This window comes from Theropithecus gelada, chromosome 10, assembly GCF_003255815.1.
Source record: "Theropithecus gelada isolate Dixy chromosome 10, Tgel_1.0, whole genome shotgun sequence".
Classification (NCBI taxonomy): Eukaryota; Metazoa; Chordata; class Mammalia; order Primates; family Cercopithecidae; genus Theropithecus; species Theropithecus gelada.
The window spans coordinates 60,530,469-60,555,779 of NC_037678.1; the positions used below are offsets into that span (position 1 = coordinate 60,530,469).

Sequence of the window (25,311 nt, forward strand, 5' to 3'; positions counted from 1 at the left end):
TCAGCCTCCTGGATTAGAGAGCCAGATGAAGTGGAGAGGGGGTTTGAGGGCACACAGGATATCAGCACATTTTCTGAGACTTCTCTTCCACCAATCTAGGAAAAGTCACTGGGCTCAGGTGTATTGGGGTCTTAGACATGAGGTCAGGTGGGCTCAGGTTTTCATCGCAGTTCTGTTGTTTACCTTCAGCATCATCACTTCACCTCTCTGACCTTCAAGTTCTCACCTGTCAGATGGCTCTAGGGGAGCTCTCAGGATGGAGAGGCCAAATTAAGCTGAATGTTTATTAAATCTGAATGTTTATTAAATTAAGTCAGACTTTTAAGTCTAGATGAGTTAGTGTAGCCTTTTTGAGTTCATAGACAAGAAGATATGGCCCAGAGATGGAGTGCACCATGCCCAAGGTCACACAGCAAGTCTGTAGAACAGCCATGACTGGAGCTGTGGTCTCTTGCCTGCCAGGGTGGCACATAGTCCTTACCAAAGAGTCCTCTCTGCATCAAGTCATATCCATTTTCTTGGGGGAGAATGTGTTCCTAAGGTCCATCCTCAGAGCAGATGAGCTCTTCAGAGAAGCCCATCTTTTCCAGAAGGAGGTGGGGCTACGGTGTGCAGAGGACCCCCACTCCTAGTGAGGAACTCAGGTTCAAAACAAAACCCAGAGGCCTTTTCTCATAGGTTTCTCTGCTGATTCCTGGGGAGACAGAGCTGGGGGTGACAGAATGGGTGCCCTGCTCAGTGCTCCTCTCAGCCTCCATTCTGCTTTACTATCTCTGAGGGTGGCCCTTGCCTGGGTCCTACAGATACCTTGTGGTGCAGAAATCATTGGTACCCTGGCATATCCCCAAACACTCACTACTTGCATGTGTGCTAGTGCTAATTCAAACTGCCAGCACCTTTCATTCTTTTCCTAAGGAGTTTCTGGCCACTGGAGCCTTCTCTGCCTTCTTGCAGGGCAGGCCCAAAGAGCCAGAATATTAAATGTCCCCAGAACCTGCCCTCAATCAATGACTGATGGAAGTGGGTATATACATACCCTAGCTCCCTCTCCGCTTAGGTGAAATGACTTGAAGGTGCACATTCTTCTATGATGTCTCCCAGAGCTCCTCAGCCAAATTAAGCCTCAACTGGCCACAGTGGCAACTTGCTGAATGACATTCCCCTATTAGATTTCTTCTCTGTGTCACTTCCCACTCCCCTCCTGGTGTTTCCTGGGATCACCCCCCACACCAACTACTTGCATCCAAATACATATCTCATGTTCTTCTTCTGAGGAAATACAAATAAGAAACCTCCCTTCCTTCCTTCAGAAAGGCCCGTCATTGGGGCAGTGGGCAGTGCCTGGATGGCATCGTTAGGACACAGGTGGTCCTGTCTTGGTGCTTGCCCCTCTCAACTTCAGTCCCTCAAAGGTTGCATCTACTGGAGCAGCTCCTCCCAGGACCCCACAAAGAGGAGTTTTCCCATTTCAGCCAGCATGGATCTGGCAGGACAAGGAGGTACACAGAATGTTGGGCTGTCTCTGCGTCATGCCCAAGCCAGCCTCTCTTGATAATGGTAATTCAATCAAGATTGAATGTGCAGACCTTTAACTTCAATGAGGTACCCAGGCAGTCTCCGCAGAATTACCTGCCTCCTCCTTATCCACTCCTGCAAGATGATGGCATTAACATTTCCAATACTTGTAGGAAATGGTTTTTCAGCTCCACAATTCATTGTAATGAGTCAAATCTCTTTTCTCTGAAAAAAAAAATGCACTGTTCTTTACCCTTTGTAGTGCCCAGAAGACGGGAAGAAAGAATATCAAGTATCCAAATAATATTCTCTCCCCAGCCCCACCTCTTTTTTCTCTCTTTAAGTGGATGTGGGTTGAGGTGACAGGTTTACTGGGCTATCTTTGATGATGAAGGGAGGGAGAAGGAGTTGTGGTTTGTTCTGAGAGTTAAAACTGTATGAAGGAGGAAAGTGAACCCTCTATCTGGGGTGGCCATGAGACTTTAGTGGGATGAGGACCAATGTTGGAGTCCAAGAACTTGGAGGAAAGTGGGAGCTGGAGAGGTGTGGCATAGCAAGGTATGGAGGTCATGGATCTCATGGTTCCAGGAGAGTAAGGAGCCTACAACTCTAAAAGGAAGCCCTTATCCCTATACCTTCTCCTGAGTTATGAAACTTTTTGGAGCATTGAGTTTCTCATTCATGAAACGGGATGATGATAATAGACCTCATAGGGTTACTATGAGAATCAAATGGCATAGCATCCTTTGGCATTTGGTAAGTGCCTGGAACATCTTACACTTTCCGCACAGGTAAATTTCTGTTCCCCACCACCTGGCACAAGGTGAGTCTCTAGTCTTATGGCCCATTTCCAGTAAGATCTTCTGGTCTTTCCCAAGACAGATTGAAGTGAATAACCAGAGCACCTCTATGCTAAATCACTAAACATTGGTCTGTATACTCAAACCTGAATGTGTATCAGAATCATCTGGAAGGCATATTAAAATACACATTGCTGGGCCCCACCCCACAGTTTCTGATTCAGTGAGTCTGGGCTGGGGCCCAAGAATTTCCATTTCAAACAAGTTCCCAGGTGCTGCTGATGCTATTGGCCCAGGTCTAGAATAAAAACAAAACTGAATTGATATATTTGTGTTAATTTCTTACAACATACCAGGTGGGTTCATATTTTACATCTTTTAATCCTTGCAGCAAGCCTGCATAGATATATATGATTTGGATGTTATAGCTGGGTAAATAAAGGCTCATGGGAAGTGGTAACCTGCCCCAGGTGATATGGTTAAGGTGTGACAAGCCTCATGTCTGCCTTCAGACCCTACCCAATCCATAACCTCCCTTCTGCTAAAGGCAAGAATTGGCTGCCAGTTTTAGGAAGGGATAGGCTGGGTCTACAGGTGTGGTGAGGGGTCAGCTATGAGGAGAGGAAGAATTTGGGCCCAGGATCCAGGCACAACTGCCAGCTTGGATGGAGGTGTTCTTTGAACATGCAAAGACCCTGTGGTCAGAGTGAACATAGTGCATTTGAGCAACTGAAAGAAGACCACAGTTATCAGAGCAGTATGTGAAGCTGGAGAGATAAGTAGGTTCCAAACCATCAGATCATGCAAGACATTGCGGGGTGTGCTAGGCTTTGTCCTCTGTCAGTGGTGTTCTGTAGCTGACTCATACCAGCTTGCAGGAGCAGATTGTTAAATTTTCAGGAATTTTGTGAGCTGGTTGATGCTATGTTGATAGCTTGAAATCGGTCATGGTGGGAGTATTTACACCACAGAAATCAGCAGATATTACTGATCAGGGCCTTTTTTCCCACAGGGAGCTGTTTGTTAAACATTTACCAACATACCACTGGTCTTTGACCTCAAGCAAGAAAAAGCAGATTGACTGCAGACTGAGTGATGATGTTCCCCTAGACTTCTGTTAAATGGAGCTCTTTGAATCTGTGTCTTGGTACCATGTCTCCCTTGTGCCTTCTGCCACCAGTTCCCTCCTTCTCACAGCCAGCTCTTGCCCATCTCTCACCTCAGCTGAGAGCCAGGGGAGCAGGCACCTGCACCTTCCTCTTGCCTCATTGAGGAGTTTGCTTCTCCTCTGCATGACTCTTAACTCCTCTCCTTGTCTTGAATATCAAACAAGGAGTACCAAATTAGCTGTTTTTCAAGCTTGCAAAATGTAGATAGAGCATAATGAACATTCTGGGCTGCTTGTAAATTACCTCGTATAAACGCCTTCCCATCGCCTGCCGCCCCATCTTTCTCCATGTGCGTGTGGGTAAACACGATTTTTTATCCTTCTAATTATATAAAGTTAGAAGAAGAAGGGGACACAGAATAATATTAGCATCTCCCAAAAGGAATAAATAAACCATGAGGACACTGCCACTCCTTGCGATGCCTTTCTGGTGGACCTGCAGCTGAATTCCACCCTTTAGTGAACACACACAATAGTTCTTTGCCTCTGCAGATAGATGAATCTGTATTTGGTACAGAGTGCAAATGGAAAGCCCCAAGTTTCTAAGTATGTCTGCTATTAGCTCACTGCCTGCCTCATATTCAGCCCCCAAACCATCATTTATTAAGCACCTGCTGTGTACCAGGCATTGTCCTAGCATTTTTCTTTAGAGCAGTTTTAGGTTTACAGAAAAGTTGAGCAGAAAGTACATCATTCCCATGTACTCCCTCCCACCCACGTACTGTTTCCCCTATTATTAACATCTTGCATTATTGTGGTACATTCATTACAATTAATTAATATTGATTTATTATTATTAGCTAAAGTCCACAGTTTATTCGGGTTTGCTTTTTATGTTGTACAGTTCTATAGGATTTGACACATGTACAATGACATATATCCACTATTGCACTATTGTATAGAATAGTTTCACTGCCTTAAACATCCTTTGTGCTTCACCTATTCATCCTTCCCTCCTCCCACGCGCCTGGAAACTACTGCTCTTTTTCCTGTGTCTAGAGTTTTATCTTCTTCCAGAATGTCATATAGTCAGAATCATACAGTATGGAGCCTTTTCAGATTGGCTTCTTTCACTTAGCAGTATGCATTTAAGTTTCCTCCATGTCTATTGTGGCTTGATAACTCATTTCTGCTTCTCACTGAACCATATGCCATTGTATGGATATATGATGAATGCTCCTTGACTTACAGTGAGGTTATATCCCCATAAACCCATAAGTTTAAAATATCATAAGTCAAAAATGCATTTAATATGCCTAACCTGCCAAACATCATAGCTTAGCCTAGCCTACATTAAACATGCTCAGAACACTTACATTAGCCTATAGTTGGGCAAAATCATCAAATACAAAGTGGCATTTTATAATACAGTATTGAATATGTCAGGGAATTGATTGAACACTGTACCAAAAATTAGAACAATTATATGTGTACTCAAATTATGGTTTCTACTGAATGTATGTTGCTTTGGAACTATCATAAAGTCAAAAAATCCTAAGTCTAATCATCCTAAGTGAGGGACCATCTGCACCACAATTTGTTTATCCATTCACCTATTGAAGGACATATTGGTTGCCTCCAAGTTTTTGCAATTTTAAGCAAAGCTGCTATAAACATACATGTGCAGGTTTTCCTGTGGACATAAGTTTTCACCCCATTTGGGTGAATACCAAGAAGTGCAATTGCTGGATCCTAGTATGGTAAGAGTATGTTTAGTTTCGTAAGAAACTGTCAAATTGTCTTCCAAAGAGGCTGTACCATTTTGCATTCCTACCAGCAGTGAATGACAGGCCTTGCTGTGCCACATCCTCCCCAGCCTTTGGTGGTGTCAGTGTTTTGGATTTTGGCCATCCTAATATGTATGTAGTGGTATCCTGTTGTTTTAATTTGCAATTTCTTAATGACACATGATGTTAAACATCTTTTCGTAAGCTTATTTGCCATCTGTACATCTTCCTTGATTAGGCGTCTGTTCAGATCTTTCCCCCATTTTTTAAACAGGTCATTTGTTTTCTCACTGAGTTTTAAGAGTTCCTTGTGTGTTTTTGATAAAAGTCCTTTCTGAGATATGTGTTTGGCAAATATTTCCTCCCAGTCTGTGGCTTGTCCTGTCATTTCTTCACGTCCTAGCACTTTTCACACCTATGTTTTCTCATTTAATCCTCTCGTGCCATGTAGTATTGGCTCCATTTTGTTAAGGAAACCAAAGCTAAGAGCGATCAATTGATTTGCTAGGTGATGGAGCTAACATTTGAAGCCAAATCTGATCACAGCTCCATATCTCACATCATATATTAAAAGTTAATCTCACTTGACATAAGTTAGCTGTGTAGGCATGAATTTTGGTAACATCATAATAAAGCACCTTTCCACTGTCCCAGAAAAGAAACACTGTATTAGGCTGCCCTGCAGAGCCCAGCATGATTCCTTGGGTCTCCGTGGCTTCACAGGGCATGGAGAGCCTTCTGAATGAAACACCCGCTGCTGCCTCCTCTGTCTCCCCTCCCATCGCTGTTCCCCTCACACTCTGTTTTCCCAGGATAGGAGACCCTTGCAGCTCCCCAACTGTGCTTGCTTTTTTCAGGATATCTGCCTTCACTCTAGCAGTTCCCTCTGATGGAAAGACTTCCTCATTGTGCACTGGCCAAACCTTACTCATTTTTAATTCCTCATTCACATGTCACTACACAAAGCCCTCTATTCCCCATCTTCTAGATTTGGAAGTTTTGCTTCTGCGTATAGTCTGTCTCTACTAAATTGACAAACTCCTTAACATAAGTATCACATTTGATAGCACTTTCTTAATCCCTTCAACTAGCCTGGCACAGAGTAGGTATGCAGTAAACAAGTTCTTAATAAATGAAGGAGAGATGTTGTCAAACACCATCATCTGGTGGCTAGAGATTGCTTTCATCCGTGAGAACACTTAACTAGAATAAATAAGTTTGTTTCTTTTTGTTTTGTTTTTCATCATTTTTGCTTTCCGGTTTTTCAACTTCATTTTATATTTTAAAAATTCTCTTTCAACATTTTAAACCAGAATCTCTGTTTCCAGTGCTATGGGCCCCAGGGAGGCATAACTCAACAAATAAAGGAGATTTCTGAATCAATAAGTCATAATGAGACCATTGAGTGAAAACACAATGTGCATTTTCACTTTTTTAAGGCCTACAGCTTCTGGAACTGCTGGTAACAGAGGCTTGATGCCCTGGGCTGAGAGTCAGGTACCAGGCTTTGTCTGAATTCCAGCCTGCTGGATGGGCTGTCCCCCAGGGAGTCCTCTTCGGGGCTACAATCCTGCAGGAACTGGGGACCAACTGTTTGCACAGACTCCAGCTGTAGTGTCTGTGAGATGCCTGAGGCTCTGGGGCAGCAAGTTATGTGGACGGAGTAGGGTTTCAGGGTCGGAAAATCATAATCGAGAAGTCCTCTCTGCCACTCACATGATGCATAACTTTGGAAATTTGCTTAATCTTTCTGAGTCTCAGTGCCTTCATCTGTGAAATGGGAAGACTCATAATACCATATCATTCTGGTATCCTTATAATAACCTATATGGCTATTTTGAGGCATAAATGATTGAACGAGATAATGTATGTAAAGTTTCTGGTACCTACCATGAATTCAATAAAGGTTAACTTCAAACACCTCCCCCACGTCACACTCCACTCTCCCACCCACCCAAAAGGATTGCTTAGACCACCCACCTGCTCCCTCTAGTTGCTTCTACTGAAACTTTTCCCCCGATGAATAAGAAAAGTGGCATTTAGTATAACCCGCTGTCTAGCACAGTGCCTGCCTGACACATGGCAGATAGTCAATGAATGATTCTTAAATGAATGGATAGTTATGGGATGTGTCTTATACCAGCCCTAGGCCTGTTTGTCCATAACAGGACCCATTCCTTACCTTCTCCCACTCTACTATTGCAGGTAACTGACCCCTGTAGGTTGCATTTTTCAGGCTCTCCTGTCAGCTCTCTAGGTTTGGCCAACGACATGCACTGGGAGACTGGAGAGAAGAAGAAAGGGAGAAGCCAGGGTATTACAACTACAGTTGCCTTCCTTAGCAGTAAGGGAAGCACCTCCTCATCTCCAGCTCCTACTAGAATCCCATCGTGGCTTCAGGTTCCAGCAGGTGGCCCCACCTCCTGAGCACTGCGCACTCCACCACCTTCCTCCATCCCTTCAGCCCAAGGGCAGGCAGTCTCTCATTGTTGCTCCTTATCTCTGAGTTTCTCCACTGTCTTCTATCTGGCTGCTCAACTCTTCTGTCACCCAGGCAACCACTTCTCTGTAGTTAATTCCCTCTGCTAGGTATATTTGAAGTGGTTTCTAATATTATGCTTACACCCCTTTGGAAGTAGGAGCGACTGAACTCAGAGTTAAGATAACTTCACTCCTCTGTGCTCTAGCATTCACTGACCATGTGGCCAGTCAGGCTTTCTGGAGCCTCAGTTTCCTCATTTGTAACCAGGGCTAACAGAACCCGTCCTACTTCTCTCCTGCAGGGTCACTGTGAGAACCCAGCAAGGTCATCCAATTATACCTCTTCCATGTATTACTGAGTACCTGCTGTATGTCAGGATCTTTTAAAGGTGCAGGGGATGGAGCAGGGAATAAAGCATAATGTCCCAGTTCTCAAGGGGGTTTTGGTTAGTTGCAAATAAATGTGCCTTGTAAACTGCAGAATGCTGTATCATTCTAAGAGGATAAGCTGACCTGACCTCCTTGACTCCCAGAAAACCCTTGGGGATGTCCAGAGTTCTCCAGCCCACTTCTTAGGGACCCCATTCCTGCCCTGGAGGAAAGTGAATTAGGATGCAGTGACTGCACAATGATAGGTGCACAGTGACCTGGGTAGCAAACCAAAGTCCCTCCTCCCAACCAGACCCAACCAGTGTTCCACTTGTGTGTGTCTATTAGCGTGTCAGAGCTCACTTAATTAATTGTAAAGGATTATCCTGATTCTTCTGCTGTACTAGTTTTCTTTTTAATGGTTTTCATTCGGTGTTACTTGAAGTAAGCATGCTATCAAATAAAGCCTGCAAATCTTGTTTATGTCTAGATTGTGTTTGAAAAGGTATCCTCTCTAACACAATGTTTAGTTATTGATGACCTCTTTTACAGTGATTTAGTCAGCCTCACTTTAATGATAGTATTGATAACAATATATGGCTGACAATCTATCTACAACAATACTCCGAGGGGCAAATGAAAATGCAATTTGTGCGTGTGCGGAAGATAGGTAAACTTGTTTGTTTTTAAACCACATGAAAATGGAGTGTATTAATCCAGATGCAGCACTCTCCTGTCCTGAGCGTTTTTATATGGTCTCTCTTACGTTGTCCTATGAAGCAGGTATTGCCATCCCCGTTTTAATGATTAAATCACTAAGACTTAAAGAAACAGGTGACTAATCCAGTTAGGTAATGACAAAATCAGAAGGGAAGGTAGAAAAATAAGAAGTGCTTACCTCCCTGAGCCTCCGCTTCCTCATCTATAAATGGGAACAGTAACTGAGGGTAGTGTTGAGAGTTAAATGAGAGAGTAGCACAATGCCTGATATGCCGTGCTGTCATTAACAAACAGTAGCTCCAAAGGAGGACATAGCTGCCTCCTCACCTAGGGCCTCTTATCAACCATCCCCTTGATTTCTGCTCTCTCTGCAGACGACCATTCCCGGGTGAGACTGCTGGTGCTGGATGGAGACCCGCACTCTGACTACATCAATGCCAACTACATTGACGTGAGTGTCTTAATGGGGCTGGGTGCTGGGGATGGCTTTTGCAGGCTCAAGATCTGTGGTTTACCCCAAACTCTCCTCCAGAAGGTGGTCCTTCCAGAGCAGTCTGGATCCTCCCTGATACGTGGAACTAGTGTAACCCAAGTTGACTGTCCATCTTATGCTGTATCCTCTTTCAGGCTGGCTGTAGTAGCCTGCTGTATGGAGCCTCAGGACAACTGTTGGTCTTACTCATTCACCCCATTTATTCATTTGTTTATATGTCTGTTGATCCATTCGTTCATTCACATAAACGCACGACCATTTATGCCACAAAAATTTTAAAGTGCCTACTGTAAAATGTATACTAGATGCTATGGAACCATAATGCAAAAAACACCATGGTCTCTACCTTCTAAAACCTTAGCAAGCAGATAACGCACACATCAATAATTCCAGGGCAAAGTAGAAAGTGGTAAGTGTCCTAAGTACAGATAACATGCTGCAGAGATTCAGAGGTAGGGAAAAATATCACTTCTCCCATCAGGAATGCAAAATATGATGTGAACCAAAACTTCAAGCACAGGTTATGATTTAAAATCAAAGAGAGGGAAGGGGGGCCTCTGGTTAGAGAGAGTAGCACAAGCCAAGATGGAGCAACTGGCAAGGAGATACATAGCAGCTCCATTTGAGGGGAGCAGAGAATATGTAACAGGAATAGTTGAAAATACTGTTGGGGCTACATCAGTGACGATTAAATGCTCAGGCTTAGGAAGTGGGACTTTATCCCACAGACAAGAGGAAGCTATTAAACATTTTTTATCAAGGAGGTGACCAGCTCAGAACTGAGCTTTGGGATGATTTATCTGCTACCAAAGATAAGATAGATCAGAGGGAAGAAATTCTGGAATCAAGACAACTACAACCAATAAGGAAAGAGGCTGCTCCAGTATTCCAGAGACGACTGAGGAAGGGACTAAACTCAAACAGGAGCCAAGAAGGGTATGCATGGAAGTGAGAGCATTTGCTAAGCAAGAACATGACTGCTGGAGTCAGAAGGACAACCCAATGTGACTGATTCAAGCCATGCTTCTCAGGACCTCAGCTCACAGCCCATGGGTCTTGAAGAATGGCACAGAGATTCACATTGGTCCCCCAGACTCTCAAATGTATTTACAGATAGGCTATAAAGTGTGGTGGTGCAGTTTGTGAATTCCCCCTTAATCTAGACTAAGCCAGGTGAGTTATTAACTCAACAAATACTTACTGAGCCTTGTATTGGTCATTCGACTGTTTGCCCTCAGATCTATTTATTGTGCTTCCCTGTTCTGCCTTGCATTGCCGGTGTGTGTGTGTGTGTGTGTGTGTGTGTGTGTGTGTGTGTGTGAGAGAGAGAGAGAGAGAGAGAGACACAGACAGACAGACAGACAGACAGACTGGAGGATGATGGAAAGGCAGTGTATTCTCTGTCTCACTCCCTTCCTTGGGCAGCTGCTCCAGCAGTGGCTGTATCCTGTCTGTGGCTCCATCTTTCCTCAAGCAGGCCTGCCATAGTCCAATCTCCTGCTAGTCAGCCTGCTGGGGCTCTGGTTATTTCTGGACTCTGGATTCTGGTTATTTCTCCCTCTCCTGCTATCCCACGAGTTCTAAGGGTTGCTTGCAGCCTCCTGCAGTCCCTGATCTCTGGGTTGCCCCACTATTCTCTGTTTGGCATCTTGGCTCCTCCATCACTTGTGTAACCAGCTCCCCATGCTGAATTGCCTCTGTCTGAAACACCTAGAGTGGTTTCTGTTTCCCTAACTATACCCTAATTAACAAAGGGCCTACCACATGGCTAAGAACTGGGGCTGGAACTTCAGTGGAGTTGAAGATAAACACCGTCTCTGCCACCGTGGTCCTCCCAGGAAAGTTCACAGGAGATGGCCAGTTCTGAATAGCTTTTCTCCAGCCCAGAGCAGGGCACTCTGAGCATGCACCCATCATGCCAGCAGCCTTTCCCTCATACATCCAGTATTCAATTCACAAACACAGAGCAGACCCTCCACCGTGTATGGGAAATACTGACTTTTAAGACGAGGTCTCTGACCTAAAAGGGACTCAAATCTGGTGAGGGAGTCAGATAAGAAAATAGACCTTCACAGAGCAGGGGCTGTGGGATCATAAAGGAAAATCAATGCTTCAAGTTGGTGGGAAAGGGAAGTAGCCAGTGAAGGCTCCCTGGAGGAGGTGACGTCTCAGCTCTGCCTTGAAAGGTGCCTTAGAGTCATCCAGGCAAGAAGGTTTATAGTAACCTAAGAATTACTGATCACTTTTCATTGTACCAACATCACCTTAACTAGTATCACAACTTCACAAGGTAAGTACCATTACTACCCATTTCCAGATGAGTAAGCGAGTCTCTTCAAATTATATAACGTGTCCAGGATTATACTGCTAGGAGGTAGGGGAGGAGGGAGCAGAAATCTGAGTCAAGAGTACCTCTCCCACCATACCCTGCTGTCTTTAATATTAAATCACAGTGAGCAATGACACCACCAATTGGCTCTTAATGAGTCAGTCTTGGGTCCTATGATGGGTGGCTTAAGTAAGTCAGCTTATCAAAACCTCTTCACAACCCTTCAAGGTAGGTGTTATCATTCCCATTCTCCAGATGGAAAGGGCTGAGGTTTGGAGAAATTACAAATATGTCCCAGGCCATGCAGCTGGTCAGGGGCAGAACCAGGATGGGAACTAGACCTGAATGGCTCCCAGTTTAGCACTCTTTCTCCCTCCCCTCCCCACCCACTGCCAGACACCACCTTGTAGCCAACACACAGCCAGGACTGAGTCAGCATATATTGATGCAGGTTGAGTTGATTCTTCCATTTCTCCTCAACCTTGTCTATGGCTGCGTGGATGTGACCCTAAGGACCACAGCCCACACAGGGTCTGGCATGCCTGAGTTTCTGTATCTGGCATTCATCATTTGACTAGAATCCCCCAGCAAAAGTCATTTTCCTAGATAGGCACTCAATCCAAAGTTGAATGAGCATCTGACTACAGTCAGGGCCAAGACACACTTTGGTATTTTATAGGCAACAAATGAAACTGCTTTCAGTGTAAGTTAATCTCTACAACACTAGTGCTAATTATGCCTCTGATTCCTTTCCTGTTTTATCATTACAAGACATGTTTCAAGCCTTTAAAGACAGGAAACCAGAGCTCTAGGTTAAGAGCACTGTCCAAGGTCACACAACTGAACTTCAATTCTCTGCCCACTTAGGACACACCACGACCTCTTCCTTCTGTCTGTAAGAATAGGTTAGGCAGACAGGGTAAATGGCCTCTGTTCATGCTGTCTTATCTTGGGATATTGAACTCCGGGCTGAATCTCAGTGGTTAGAATCCAGGGCTAATAAAGTCATGAATCTGGTGTTTGTCGAAGGCCTGGCTATTGAATCCAGGCCTTTGTGATTACTAGCTTTATGATCTTGGGTAAATTACTTACTCATTCTGATAGCTATAAAATGAGATAGTGGTGCCACCCCACAAGTGTGCAATAACTGATGTTAACTATCTGTTATGATCCCAAAAGGAAACATAGGCTTCCTCAAAGTGGGTACCCAGGGAAAGTTTAATAAAGATGTGAACAGGATTAAGAGAAACCAGTAGGGTAGGGTGCAGTATCACTAGGCTAACAATAGTAGGGAGTCCTTACCAGCCCTAGACCCAGATAAGGGAAGACAGTAGCTATGAGAGAGGGCTGCCCTTCAAGAACTAAAGCCCTTGATTGAGTGACAAGGTCAAGCAAGCCATGGTGACGGCAGGGAGGAACCTAGAAGAACATATGCCCCAACCTCCTCCTGGTCTCTGAGCTCCTGCTTTTGTTCCCCATTGACTAAACCCCATTTGAAGCAGAAAGCATAGGAGCCCATGGTACGATCCATACAGAGCAGACCATGGAAGGAAAAAGGGGAAATGGAGGGACAAAAGGAAGATAACCAACCACAAGCAACTCCTTGCACCGTTACCACTATAAAGTGAAGAGTGAGGAACTCCATTAATTGCGAACCAACTATATACTCCAGCAAAGATAAAATTCCTGGGGTCTCTATTTGGGTTCCTGGCAAACCAGTGCTCCAGACAGCTAACTCGGTCCTCACTCCATCACCCTGGTCTCCAACCCAGCCAGAATCCTTCCTGGCTCTCTAATGAGCTAACTGCCCACGCTAGAATCATTTCTCTACAATTGGATCTTGATGATTCATTAAAATAACTCTATTGGGATAATGAGCTGAATGGGGCCAGCCCTGTCTCTGCCTCTGGAGGCCGTGGTCTGTTACTGTCTGAACCATCCTGCTGGCAGGTTTGTTTGCACACCCGAAAATGTATTGGCCACTTAAATCTGTTATAAATTACCAGCCTGGAAATAAATATCGTATCTGGGTCCCCAGTAAGTAACAGATGCATGAGTGCAGAGAGAGATAAATGCGTTTTGGATGCAAACCTCTTTCCCATTGCTCACAGACAGATGGAGGCAGGCCCAGTGCTGGTTTGCAGTCGATCTGCGTGCTGTGTAGGTGGGACTTAAATGAACTCAAAGTTCTTTTAAGGTTAGGAAGTTTTCTGTACTCGCTCTTGGCGAATCCCCAGAGGAGCCCCAATTGAGCAGTACATTTCCTTTTATCTCCTTTGCTGAGGAGTCTCGTGGTTGGAATGTTTTCTCTTTGGGGACTGCGTGGGTTTTTGGAAGCCAAGGTGGGTCTCTTTACTCAGATGCAGCATGGGAACAGGCACACAGCATGTGTGTATTCAGTCAATATGAATTTTTCAAGGCCAATGGCCCAGGCTGACTTCTAGGTGCTGGGGACATGGCCATGAGCAAGCCAGATACAGCCCTGGCTTCGTGGAGCTCCCATTCAACTGGGGGAGCATGTAAATGAAGAAAGAATAGTGTGCTATTTGGTGATAAGTTCTCTAAAGAAAAGTAAGCCAGAGCAAGTGGAAAGAAGCTGATGGGGTGGTCAGAGATGAACTCTCCACAGACGTGATTGACAACTGAGCAGAAGTTTGGATGGAGTGAGAGAGCAAGCCACTCAGTTACCTGAGGGCAGACATAGCAAGCACGGGGAACGGCCAGTGCTAAGGCCTCTGGATGGACATGTGATCCCTATCTCTGAAGAAGAGCAAGAACCAGTGGATGATGAAAGAATGGTAGAGAAACTGGGAACATCACTGAAACGATGAAATGGAAATGACAAGAGGTGTCAAGATGCGCAAACCAGGCTTAAGGAGCCAATCAACCACCACTTCCTCTGAGGTGCCCCCCTTGGCTGTTCAATTCCCATGGGTGCTCCACAGAGTCCCCACATCTTCCCATTAGTAGCCTTTACCCCAGTCTGTTGATGTCTACAAGTTGCTCAAAAGCAAAGTCCACATTCATCGGGTCCACTTTTGTATTTCTAGTGCCTTGTACATAGTAGTAGGTGCTTAATTAATACCTGTTGATTGACAGTGAATGTGCAAACAAATGAACTCACAAAATAGAGAATCCAAGCCATCTAACTCCACAACTAAAATGTGAATCTCTTGCTCAGAATGTTATCTCACTGAATTTCAAGCACGTTAGAATCTTCCAAATCACAGCTTCCTCCAGGGTCTCTTTTTCTTCCAGCCTGAGCATTAAGAGGATGCTCCAACTTCAGCTCAAAAACATTCATGCATGTATTTCACCAACCAGACTGCTGAAAACTGCACCCAGCTCTGACTGGCATGTCCCAGGAGGAGAAAAGTACAAAAAAATTTACTGCAGCACATGGAATTGTATTCACTGAGCATATACAAAGCCCTACTGGGCCACTCAGAAGAAAGGAGTCAGCTCTGCATCCCAGAGGAGGGCATATTTCAAGAGCAGCTTGGTGAGGCTGAAGCACAGGGTGCACGGGGTTGTAGGAGTGGACAAAGAGGGACAACTGGCGGTGAGGCTGGAGATGAAAATGGAGACAGATGACTAGTCCCAAGCTAAGGCATTTGGGCATTACCATGCAGACAACAGGGAGCTACTGCAGGCTTATAAGCAGGGAAATAACACACTCAGTGTGCAAGAAGAAGCTCATGGGGTTAGGAAGCAGCAAGGCTACAGAGTGAAACTGCAGGCAGGGAGGCCAGCTAGAGGTTAGTGCTGTGGCCTCAGCCAGGGAGGATGAGGGCTGTGGGAATGAGTGATGGGGATGGCAGAAGAGGGTAGACTTGAGAAACTGCATCTTTCCAGGATCTAGGGGACCATTTTCTATTCCCAAAGCTACTCAAGAAAACCCTTGGGCTTATTTCTTTCTTTTAGCCTGAGCAGCCCTGTCCACTTGACTTGGAGGAAGGGATAGGTCCTCCTACCACTTGTGTCACAGGGAAGGGCTCAGTTATTACATTAACACAAAGAAGGTCTCATCATCCCAGTATCCCCTGAGAGGTGTGCATATACTTTTAGTCTTGATAGGCACTCAGTAAATAAATGTTTGCCAAATAAACAATAAAATAACAATAGCAAAGACATTTATGTTAAATCTTAGAATAGGGCTGGCACATAGTAACTGTTGTATATCAACTCATTTAATCTGATCAACAACACTATGATGTAAATACCATTATCCCTATTAATTTTTTTAATTTTATAGATTTAGGGGGTACAAGTGCAGTTTTGTTACTATATATATTGCACAGTGGTGAAGTATAGGCTTTTAGTGTAACCATCACCTGAATAGTACACATTGCACCTATTAAATTATTTCTCATCCCTCTCACCACCCTCCTACCCTCCCACCCTTCTGAGCCACCAGTGTCTACTATTCCATAGTCTACATCCATATGTACACATTATTTAGCTCCCACTGTAAGTGAGAACATGTGGTATTTGACTTTCTGTGAGTTTTTTTGCTTAAGATAATGGCCTCCAGGTCCATCCATGTAGCCATGTTGCTGCAAAAGTCATGATTTCATTATTTTTTATGGCTTAGTAGTATTCCATGGTGTGTGTGTATATATATGTGTGTATATATGTGGAATACTGTGTGTGTGTATATATATATCTCCATATATACATATCTCCATATATATATATATCTCCATACATATATATCTCCATGTATATATATCTCTCCATATATATATTTCCATATATATCTTTCCATATATATATCCATAATATACATATTGAATACTATATATATATAATTTCTTTATTCAATCATCCATTGAGATGGACACGTAGGTTGATTTCATATCTTTGCTATTGTGAATTTTAAAACTGAGGCACAATGAGGCTAAGTAGCTTGCCCCAGACCACAAACCCTAGAAGGGACAGAGCCAGTGTTCAAACCCAGGCAGCTGAGTTCCAGAGTCCATGGTACGCATAATCACCATGCTATGTTGCCTGCCTAGTTGGTTTGTCAACAGCTTGTTTATTGGGTATTTGCTCTGAGTCTCACATTGTGCTGAGCTCTGTGGGAAAAAATTTAAGCTTAGTAGGGAGTGTTTGTCCTTAAGAAACTGACAACCTCACTAAGTATATAGGATTTCTCAAGCACAGACTTTAAGTGGGGCTGTTCACTAACTGTGGTTAATCCAACAGTTCTGGTCATGACATTGTCCCTGGATTGGTGCCGACCTCCAACTCTAGAGCAGGCCCAGCAATTGGAAGGTGCCTGCAAAATCATTATTGAGCAAGTGAAACACAAAAGTGCAGAAATGTACAAGGGACTCAGAAACTTGTCTTTGAATCAGAAAGTGGGTCTAGAACTTTAGAGATGCCACATTTATGGCACCATAAACCATACAGATGGCAGTTCTATTTCCTGAAGGAAGTGGCCTCAAGGCAGTTCATCCACCTCAACAGGACAAAAAGACTGGTCAGCAACATCTAAGACAAAGGCAGGTATCCATCAAACGTTAGGACTTATTTTCTCTGGACATGGTTAACCATAAAAGCTAAGTGGATTTCAGGACTGTCAACAATCTCTCAATTGATAGGGTCCATAATTGGCATGTGTGTTCTTTAAAAAATTTATTCATGTATTCATTCATTCACTCATGTATTTATTTAACAAATACGAATTGCATTCAGTGTTCTGCACTAAATGCAGGTCTGTCTCCAAAACTTAAATTCTACTCAATATGACTGTAACTGGAAAAAGGACACTCCATGTATGCCATGCCCAGGCAAAAGAGGGGTCACCTTCAACCTCTTCTCCAATGATGACGGTTATGGGGCAGCAGGGTACTCCCCAGCCAGAGTACAGCAAGGCCTACTGTAGTGCTCTGAAATATACACAGAAATTAGAAACTGGTCTTTGAATTTGCAGGTATCTTTATGGGTCTCCCAAGTCACACCTCCATAAGGTCTTCTCCGTACCTGGGACTTCAATTCCAAGCCCAGGAATGTTGGCATAGAGAAGCAATGTGGGATACTTCTCAATTTTCTTTTTCTAATTGTTACTAATGAAGGGAGTCAACAATTGAATTGTTTTTTTTCCTTTTTCTTCTCTGGGTGTCCTATAGGGTCTTGTATACTGTTCTTCATAAAATCATGGCTCAAGAAAGACTTTTTGGTGGTTGATGCTCCCCATAAACCTGAAAACTCCTTCTCTACCTCTTTTTGGGTGCATAAGGATAAGTGATGCCCATCAAATCTTTGCTCCCAGTGCCACTGGCTGCAAGGCAAGCCTATGTAGGCACCTCACAAGTAACTACAAGAATAGCTAGCATTTAGTGACTTACTACACACTTTATGTGCAACATCTCATTTAACCTTTGCCACTTCTCTGGGAATAACTGATGCTGTTCTCATTTTGCCCATGAGAAAATCAAGACTCAGAGAGGATGTTTATTAATATTGTGCTGTCTGCAAGCTTTGACAACAGACTTTTCAGTGCTTTTCTCCTGTTATCCAGGGATACCATCGACCTCGGCACTACATTGCAACTCAAGGTAAGTGCCCTCCCTCCACCTAGTGCCTCAGAGAGGCTTCAGGGGTCCCAAGGGAAAGGGCTCTCTTAAATGCAAGGCTTTTGTCCTCTCCTCCTATATCTATTACTCCAACCCTCCTTTTTCACTAAACAGCCCTGGAGGAGAGGAATGAGTTTCCACCAGCAAAGAAGTCACAGAGGGGTAGGCTGAAGAATCTCCAGAGGTCCTTGAGATTGTTCAGTTGTTTATTTGGGAAGGAAAATGGTGGCAAGTTTCACTATAGGAGAAAGGCCCATGAGTGACAGAGTAAGAAGCTGTCACTTGGAAATGGTCAGGAGGGAGAGGCCCAAGCTGATGGTGCCTTATCTCCATGATAGATGCGTGCCCATAACAGACATGCAGCTGGCTGCCCTAGAAAGTAACTTGGCAGTGTGTTTTCAGAAGGCTTAAAAGTGATCATACCTTTCAAACCCTTCTGGAAAAAAAAATCCTGCAGATAATTATATATATAGACAATGACGCATATAAGAACATTCTTCACGGTGTTATCTATAATAGGAATAAAAAAGTGAAAAATCTTAAATGCCCAACAATTGGTACATTGGTTACATAAAGTATGTTACCGCCATATTATAGAAAACCTTGCAGCTATTAAAACTATTATGCTTGGTAAGAATTTTTAAGGGCATCAGAAAATACATATAATAGGTTTGATGCTTATTACAGTAAATACACACATATACATATAAATATAGAAAAATGGTATTCAAACTTTTATATCAAACACACGTATTACTTTTGTAATTTTAAAAATGATGAAGGCCCAGGACATTGAAAGAGTAATTTCCAAGGAAATTGCTTTGGACTGTCAGAGCCTATTTTCTGCTCCTCGTCTTTTTTTTTTTTTTTTTTTTTCTTTCCCTCTTCCTTTCTGTTCAGGCCCTAGAGGAATGCCTCCAGCATTTGTCAAGCTCAAAATCAGGCATCTCCTGTTTTTGTTCTCAGCTTCTGGCACCCAGCAGCTCTCTCCATCCCCCCACCCCAATTGCCTTCCTGTCTGTCATGGAGGTTCTCGAGCCCAGTTTTTGAAAACTCCCTCAAGCCATAATACAGTCCAGATAAGGCGATACGTGGAGTTGGTAGGAAGGGTCTGAGCAGGAGGAGGACAGAAGAGAGAGGAGGGGCTGCCAACATTTCCAGTAGATGCTGCAGATTGTGAGAGCTTGGAATGAGGCTTTCCCCATCCATACCCTAATCTGTCCCCATCAGGCTCACATGTCTCAGGCCCATGTCTCAGATACTTGGTATCTTAACGAGGATCACCGGCCTCACTTCTGCTCACCAGTGTGGAGACTTGACCAACCAGAGGGACAAATCTTCTCAGCTGCTTCTTTGCACTTGCATTCTCTAACCTCACTGCCTTCTCTGTTGTCAGGTCCAATGCAGGAGACCGTAAAGGACTTTTGGAGAATGATCTGGCAGGAGAACTCTGCCAGCATCGTCATGGTCACAAACCTGGTGGAAGTGGGCAGGGTAAGCCTCTCCCGCACTCGCCTGGGCAGAGGATGCTGGAGATGCCCTCTCGAACATCTCTCTGTTCCACGCATTGTGCTAAGTGCCTCCTAGTCAATATTTCACCCTCACAGCAACCTACAAGGGAGATGTCATCACTCCTATTCCACATTCAAGCAATGTCCTTTCCCTTCAAATCCCCTTCATCCCTTTTTCCACCCTCACTCTCCATTGATGATGTCATCTCATATATTTTGAGGAAATTAAAACCATCAGTCATGCACTCCCTCATCGTCACACCATAAAGCTGCAATCCTACTTGTATCTACAACCATCCTCTTGTTCTTCTCCTCTGCTGTCAGGTTAGACTATAAGAAATGGCTGTTTTTGCTGACTCAAATGGTCGAATGTCAGCCGTTTCTTATAGCTCAGCCTAATACAACAGAAGCCATGTCTCTGCCCTTCCAAAGGCAAACCTCGTGCCTGGATCACAGATTCTACTCAATAATTTTTTTCATTTTTCCCTTTCTCGCTTGCAAAATAAGTCTCTTTCTCATTGCCAAATTGTTCCCCTTAGCATACAATCACGCCCAGTACCTTCCATCTTAAAAAGAAAGGAAAAGGTAAATAAAAAGTATCTTCTTGTTCCTGCTTTTCTGCCAAACTTTAAAGACTCACAGAGAGGCTCTGTTTCTTCACTCATGTTCTCTTCTACCCACCCCAGCGTAGCTCCTCCCTCCATCCCACCAATAGTGATATTGTCAATATCACTCGCATCCTTCATGTCAACAAATCCAGTCCCCACTTCTCTCTTCTCATCTTACTCAACCTCAGCGGCATCCAACCCTTTGCTACCCACTCTTCTTCCCCTGACCTCAAGAAATCTTGATGTTCTTCAGGGCTCAGATCTTGGTCTCCTGCTCTGCTCCATCTCAACTCTCTCTGAGGTGGTCCTCAACTACTCCTGGGGCTTAGAAATGGGACTGCTATTCCCAGCTTGCTTTTGCCTACTTGGTTAACTCTGGCATGTGGGTAGGCTGCTGAGTTTAAAGGCAAGGTGTACAAACACTACAATTAAAAGGGCTCTCTACACACCATATGAATTAACTAAAATGTGGGCAGGTAAGTTTTTGCTTGGGTAAGAAACGGATAATTCATAAAGATTAATTCTGGCCTCTGTGATGATGGGAAGGAGAAAATCTGGGCTTTTGTAATCCAGTAAAGGGGTATGGACATCTCAGGGCCTAATGGGAATTTAGGACCAGGTGAGACTTTATCCATGAGTCCACCCTTATCTAGTCCATCACTCAATTTTACAGATGAGGAAACAGACCTAAAGGGGTAGAGTACCTACCCTGACGTCACTCAGCCAAAACCTAGGCACAAAATTTGACAGTGGACTCTCATTCCAGCGCTCATGATCACTCCACTCAGACTGTTCCCCAGGGACTCAGGCCCAGGGTGCAGCTACTGTGGACATAAAGGCCAGCCCAGGATTCAGAGGCAAATTTCAGCCTGTTCTACAATATATCCCACATTGGAAACAGACTCCCTCGATGGATAGACCATAAATCTAAATTGGATTTGGGGAGGAAAGCAATCTCTTAAACTCCTGCTAGTGTCAAACACTGTGCCAGGCCCTTCCTGTGCATTCCCACAACTTACAACAATCATAGGAGCCCATGTTCCTAGTTATTATTCAAGTGCCCTGGGTTTGCATCCTGGCTCCGTCCCTTACCAACAGTTGACCTTGGGCAATTTTCTTAGCTTTCCTATGCTTCCTCGTCTGCAAAATGGGGATAATAATACCTACTTCATCAAGTTGTGTTGGTAAGTCATTAGAATAATACATGTAAAGTATTTGCGGAACACTTTGTGAGCCATGGTAGACACAGTACACAGTCGGTAAATGTTAGCTATCATTATTGATAGGAAGCTGAGGCTCAGAGAGGTTTCAGCACTTTCTGGGGCTACCCAGATACTGAGTGTTAGGACCAAGCAATGAATCCATTTGCCCCCATGCCCTGTTGCACTATACCAGTGTTTCCCTAAGTGGGTTCCATGGGATGCTAGTCTGCAAGATGCTTAGTGAGAAGAGGGTTCCATGGTTAAATACGTTTGGGAAATGCTGCGTCCTCTGTGCCCCTTTTGGAGAGTCGCAAAACACAAAACACATTAGCACTAGCATGCGAAAGAAGCTGAGTAGTCCTGTAGCAAAACTACCTATTTAACTGTGTAATACAGCATTTCCCAAACTCATTTGACCACAAAACCTTTTTTTGTTTGTTTTTTGTTTCTTGTTTTTTACCTAACACCTATTAGCACCCAGCGGAACACACTGTGGGAAATGCCACTCTAGGCCGTGCAGCGTCCCCCGGAATGGTAATCATGCTTTTGTTCTTTTAAGGGGAAAACCATGATCTCTTTTTCATCCATGAGTGTGACTTAAACAGTCGACTGGGGAATGGCTTGCTCGCGTCCAGGGTCAGAGAGGAGCTGCGCATCTTCCCTTGGAGTCCAGCACCTGCCATCCTTTCCCCAACCAAGAGCCTTTCTCCTTCCAGACCCCCACCTGCCACCTCTTAATGATGTCCACCTCCCAACCACTTCTGCTTCCACCTCCTGTTTCCCACCTTTTAGTCTCATCTTCGCTCAGCTGATAATACTCAGCTGCTCCACCCTGACAGAGCAGAAAGGGGACTCAGTCAGTCCCCAAACTGGCCACATGGCCTTGGAAAAGTCACCAAACCTCTAAACTTGAGTGTTATTTTCATCTGTAAAGTGGGGCTAGTAACACCCACCTATCTCACCTTGTTCCATTTGATGACATAGTGTGATAATGCATTGGAAAATTACTAGGAGTTTTGCAAAAGAAGGTACTACAATTATTTCTAATGGCTCCAGTGCCTCTGGGAGGGAGCTTAGCCCTGTGCAGCTTGCTGATCCCTGGCCAGCTGTGAACCCTGTGGACTGAAATGCCACCAAAGTCACCCTTGGGTTTATTTGAATGGGACGACCAGATGAGACAGCTGCTCACACTCAGCCATGTGCTTATGCATCGTTGTCTTTGTTCTGTCTCTGTCTCTCACTTGGCCACAGGTGAAATGTGTGCGATACTGGCCAGATGACACGGAGGTCTACGGAGACATTAAAGTCACCCTGATTGAAACAGAGCCCCTGGCAGAATATGTCATACGCACTTTCACAGTCCAGAAGGTAAGCTTCCCAGAGGCTGTGGGCAGCCGGTCCACCATGAGAGCTGGCTTCTTTGTTCATCCAGAACACGTAGTGACCGAGGGTCTGCTCTATGTCCAGCCCCATGCTTGGCACCAGCAACAGATCAGCAATCAGGGCAGACATGGATCCTGCTACCATGGATCCCACATCTAGTAGGCTGGACAAACTGAATTCAATAAGCAAATCAATGAAATAACAACGCATTGTGATAAAAGTCACACAGGAATATGCAAAGGATGGAGATAGAAATCCACAGGAGGATGGGGTGGTGGGAGAGGGCCTCTTAGTGGAGGAGGCGTTTGGGCAGAGAATGAAGGAGGAGGAACCAGTGCAGGGTAGAAAGGAAAGAAGAGCTATCCCAGGCAGACGGAAAAAACATGCAGTCTGGAGGGGGAAAAAAAATGATCTCAAGCTGTTCAAGGCCTGTGGTCTCAACTGGGGGCATTTTGATCCCCCAAGGAATATTTGTAAATGTCTGGCAACATTTTTGGTTGACACAACTCGGGGGAGAAGGGTTAGGATGGTACTGGCACCTAGTGGGTAGAGGCCAGAGATGTTTATAAATATTCCACAATGCACAGGACAGCCCCCGACAACAGAGGATTTTCCAGCCCAAGGCATCAGTAGTGTCGAGGTTGAAAAATGCTGATCTAGACATTAAAAGGAGGCCAGGGCTGTACAAGCTTGGTGAGCAAGAATGTGATTGCAAATAATAATACATATATTTATAACTTATTATATAATCATTGCTATTCTATCATTACTATTATGTCATAAAGATAGCTAACATTTACTGAGCACTTACTGAACCAGGTACTTTTCTAAATGCTTTGCATAGGGTAACTCAGTTAATCCTCCCAGCAACCCTGTAAGGTAAGAGCTATTATTATCCCCATTTTGCAGATGAAGAAACTGAGACACAGAGAGTTTAAATCAGTTGTCCAAAGTTGCCCAGCTGCAAGGCTGGTAGAACCAGGAATCACACCTTGGCCCCTGTAACACACTTCTCTTTCCATTACACCACAGGTTCCATTCCTCTAAAACCAGCCACTTTAGTAGACAACATGGCCACAGGCCTGAGGATGCAAAAGCACTGGGGACTTACATGCTTTGAGAGCTGTGCCCTTGAGGCTTGGACAAGTCCTTGCAAGGGCCAAAATAGGCTGCTCTGCCTCAGACTAGAGCCCGGCATGCACACAGTACTGTTCCAGCATACAAAGTGGCCTAGGACATACTGTTTGCCCCCAGAAGCTCCCACTCCAACCCCCAGACTCCTAAAGTCTCAGGGTCTTTTTCATCTGAGTCCGCAGTCTTGGGTGAAAAAGTCAGGAAGCCTGTGAACTCCCTGCACTAGGAGGAAGGAAACCATTGGGACTTCGATGTTGCCTTAGGTCAGGTTTTTTTAGAAGCAGAGCCTGAGGCAAGGATTCAGGAACATAAGGTATATCAAGGGAGCTCTTCTAGGAAAAATTCCTAAGAGAGTGGGAAGCAGGAGAGGGAAGGAAAGACACCAACCAAGGGCAGAGGCTCCAGTGAAGTCTAGCCTAGAGGCAATCCACAGGGAACCTCCAAGGATAAACCATGCCACAGAGTTGTCCCCCTTAAGGCAAGGAAGCCAGACCTCTGTGCTCCCACATCAGTCAGTCTGCTGACCGTGGACCATCCACTGAGGGGTAACCTCCAGGATGGGCCAGCCCCTGTCAACTGAGGGCATGTCTCCAGAGAAGGGGACAACTGGGAGGCAGTAGCAACCAACAGTTCCTGCAGCTGAGGCCTGGGAGCACAGGCCCAAGGAAAAGGACCCAGGTGGGATACCAGTTTCATCTGTCACATCTGTGTTGGATGCCCGAGGATGGGATGAGTGACTGGGGACATGGGCAGGGAGGCCTTGAGGAATTGCAGCTAGCAAACCATGTTGAAGAATTATGGTCCTTTCTTGGGTTACATTTTCTTTGTCTTTTAAACAACCATGAGGGAAGATATTACTCATAGGGAGATGCCCTTAAAAGACCCCAAGGGCCTCTGAGGATTAACTGGGCTTAGCCAGCCTCTCCACAGCACGCAGGCAGGCACTCAGCAAACATCGCCTGTGGTTTTAGCTCAAAATCGGTTCCTGAGCTGGGAACCTGGAAATAATAAACAGGGAGTGCTGTCTGCCCTTGAAGATAGCACAGTCACATCAGGGAGAGAGGATCCTTGATAAATCATCATAGCACAGGTGGGAAGAGCTCGAAGGAGGGCTTCTTGGGACTGAATTGATTTGGAGGATGGCGTGAAAAAAGTCCAAGTATTCTTGAAGGTTTCTCCTCTCTCACTTCAGCTCATCCATCACAGCCTTAATCTGGGCCTCTGGTTTCTCCCTCCTAACAGGACTGTCTGCCTCTAGTCCTGCCCCTATGTTAGTTTGGGTTTCCCAGA

The 25,311-nt window shown here is 44.7% G+C and overlaps 1 protein-coding gene across 2 annotated transcripts in view; it reads left to right on the top strand.

Moving 5' to 3' along the window:
- The window catches only part of PTPRT (protein tyrosine phosphatase, receptor type T), a 1,113,081-nt gene that overhangs the window by 1,055,334 nt on the left and 32,436 nt on the right, over positions 1 to 25,311 (top strand). For both annotated transcript variants that reach the window (XM_025399269.1, XM_025399270.1), the window contains 4 exons: positions 9,155 to 9,231; positions 18,129 to 18,165; positions 19,580 to 19,677; positions 22,756 to 22,872. In XM_025399269.1, coding sequence (XP_025255054.1) covers positions 9,155 to 9,231; positions 18,129 to 18,165; positions 19,580 to 19,677; positions 22,756 to 22,872 — 329 coding nt within the window. The remainder of the gene's footprint in view (positions 1 to 9,154; positions 9,232 to 18,128; positions 18,166 to 19,579; positions 19,678 to 22,755; positions 22,873 to 25,311) is intronic.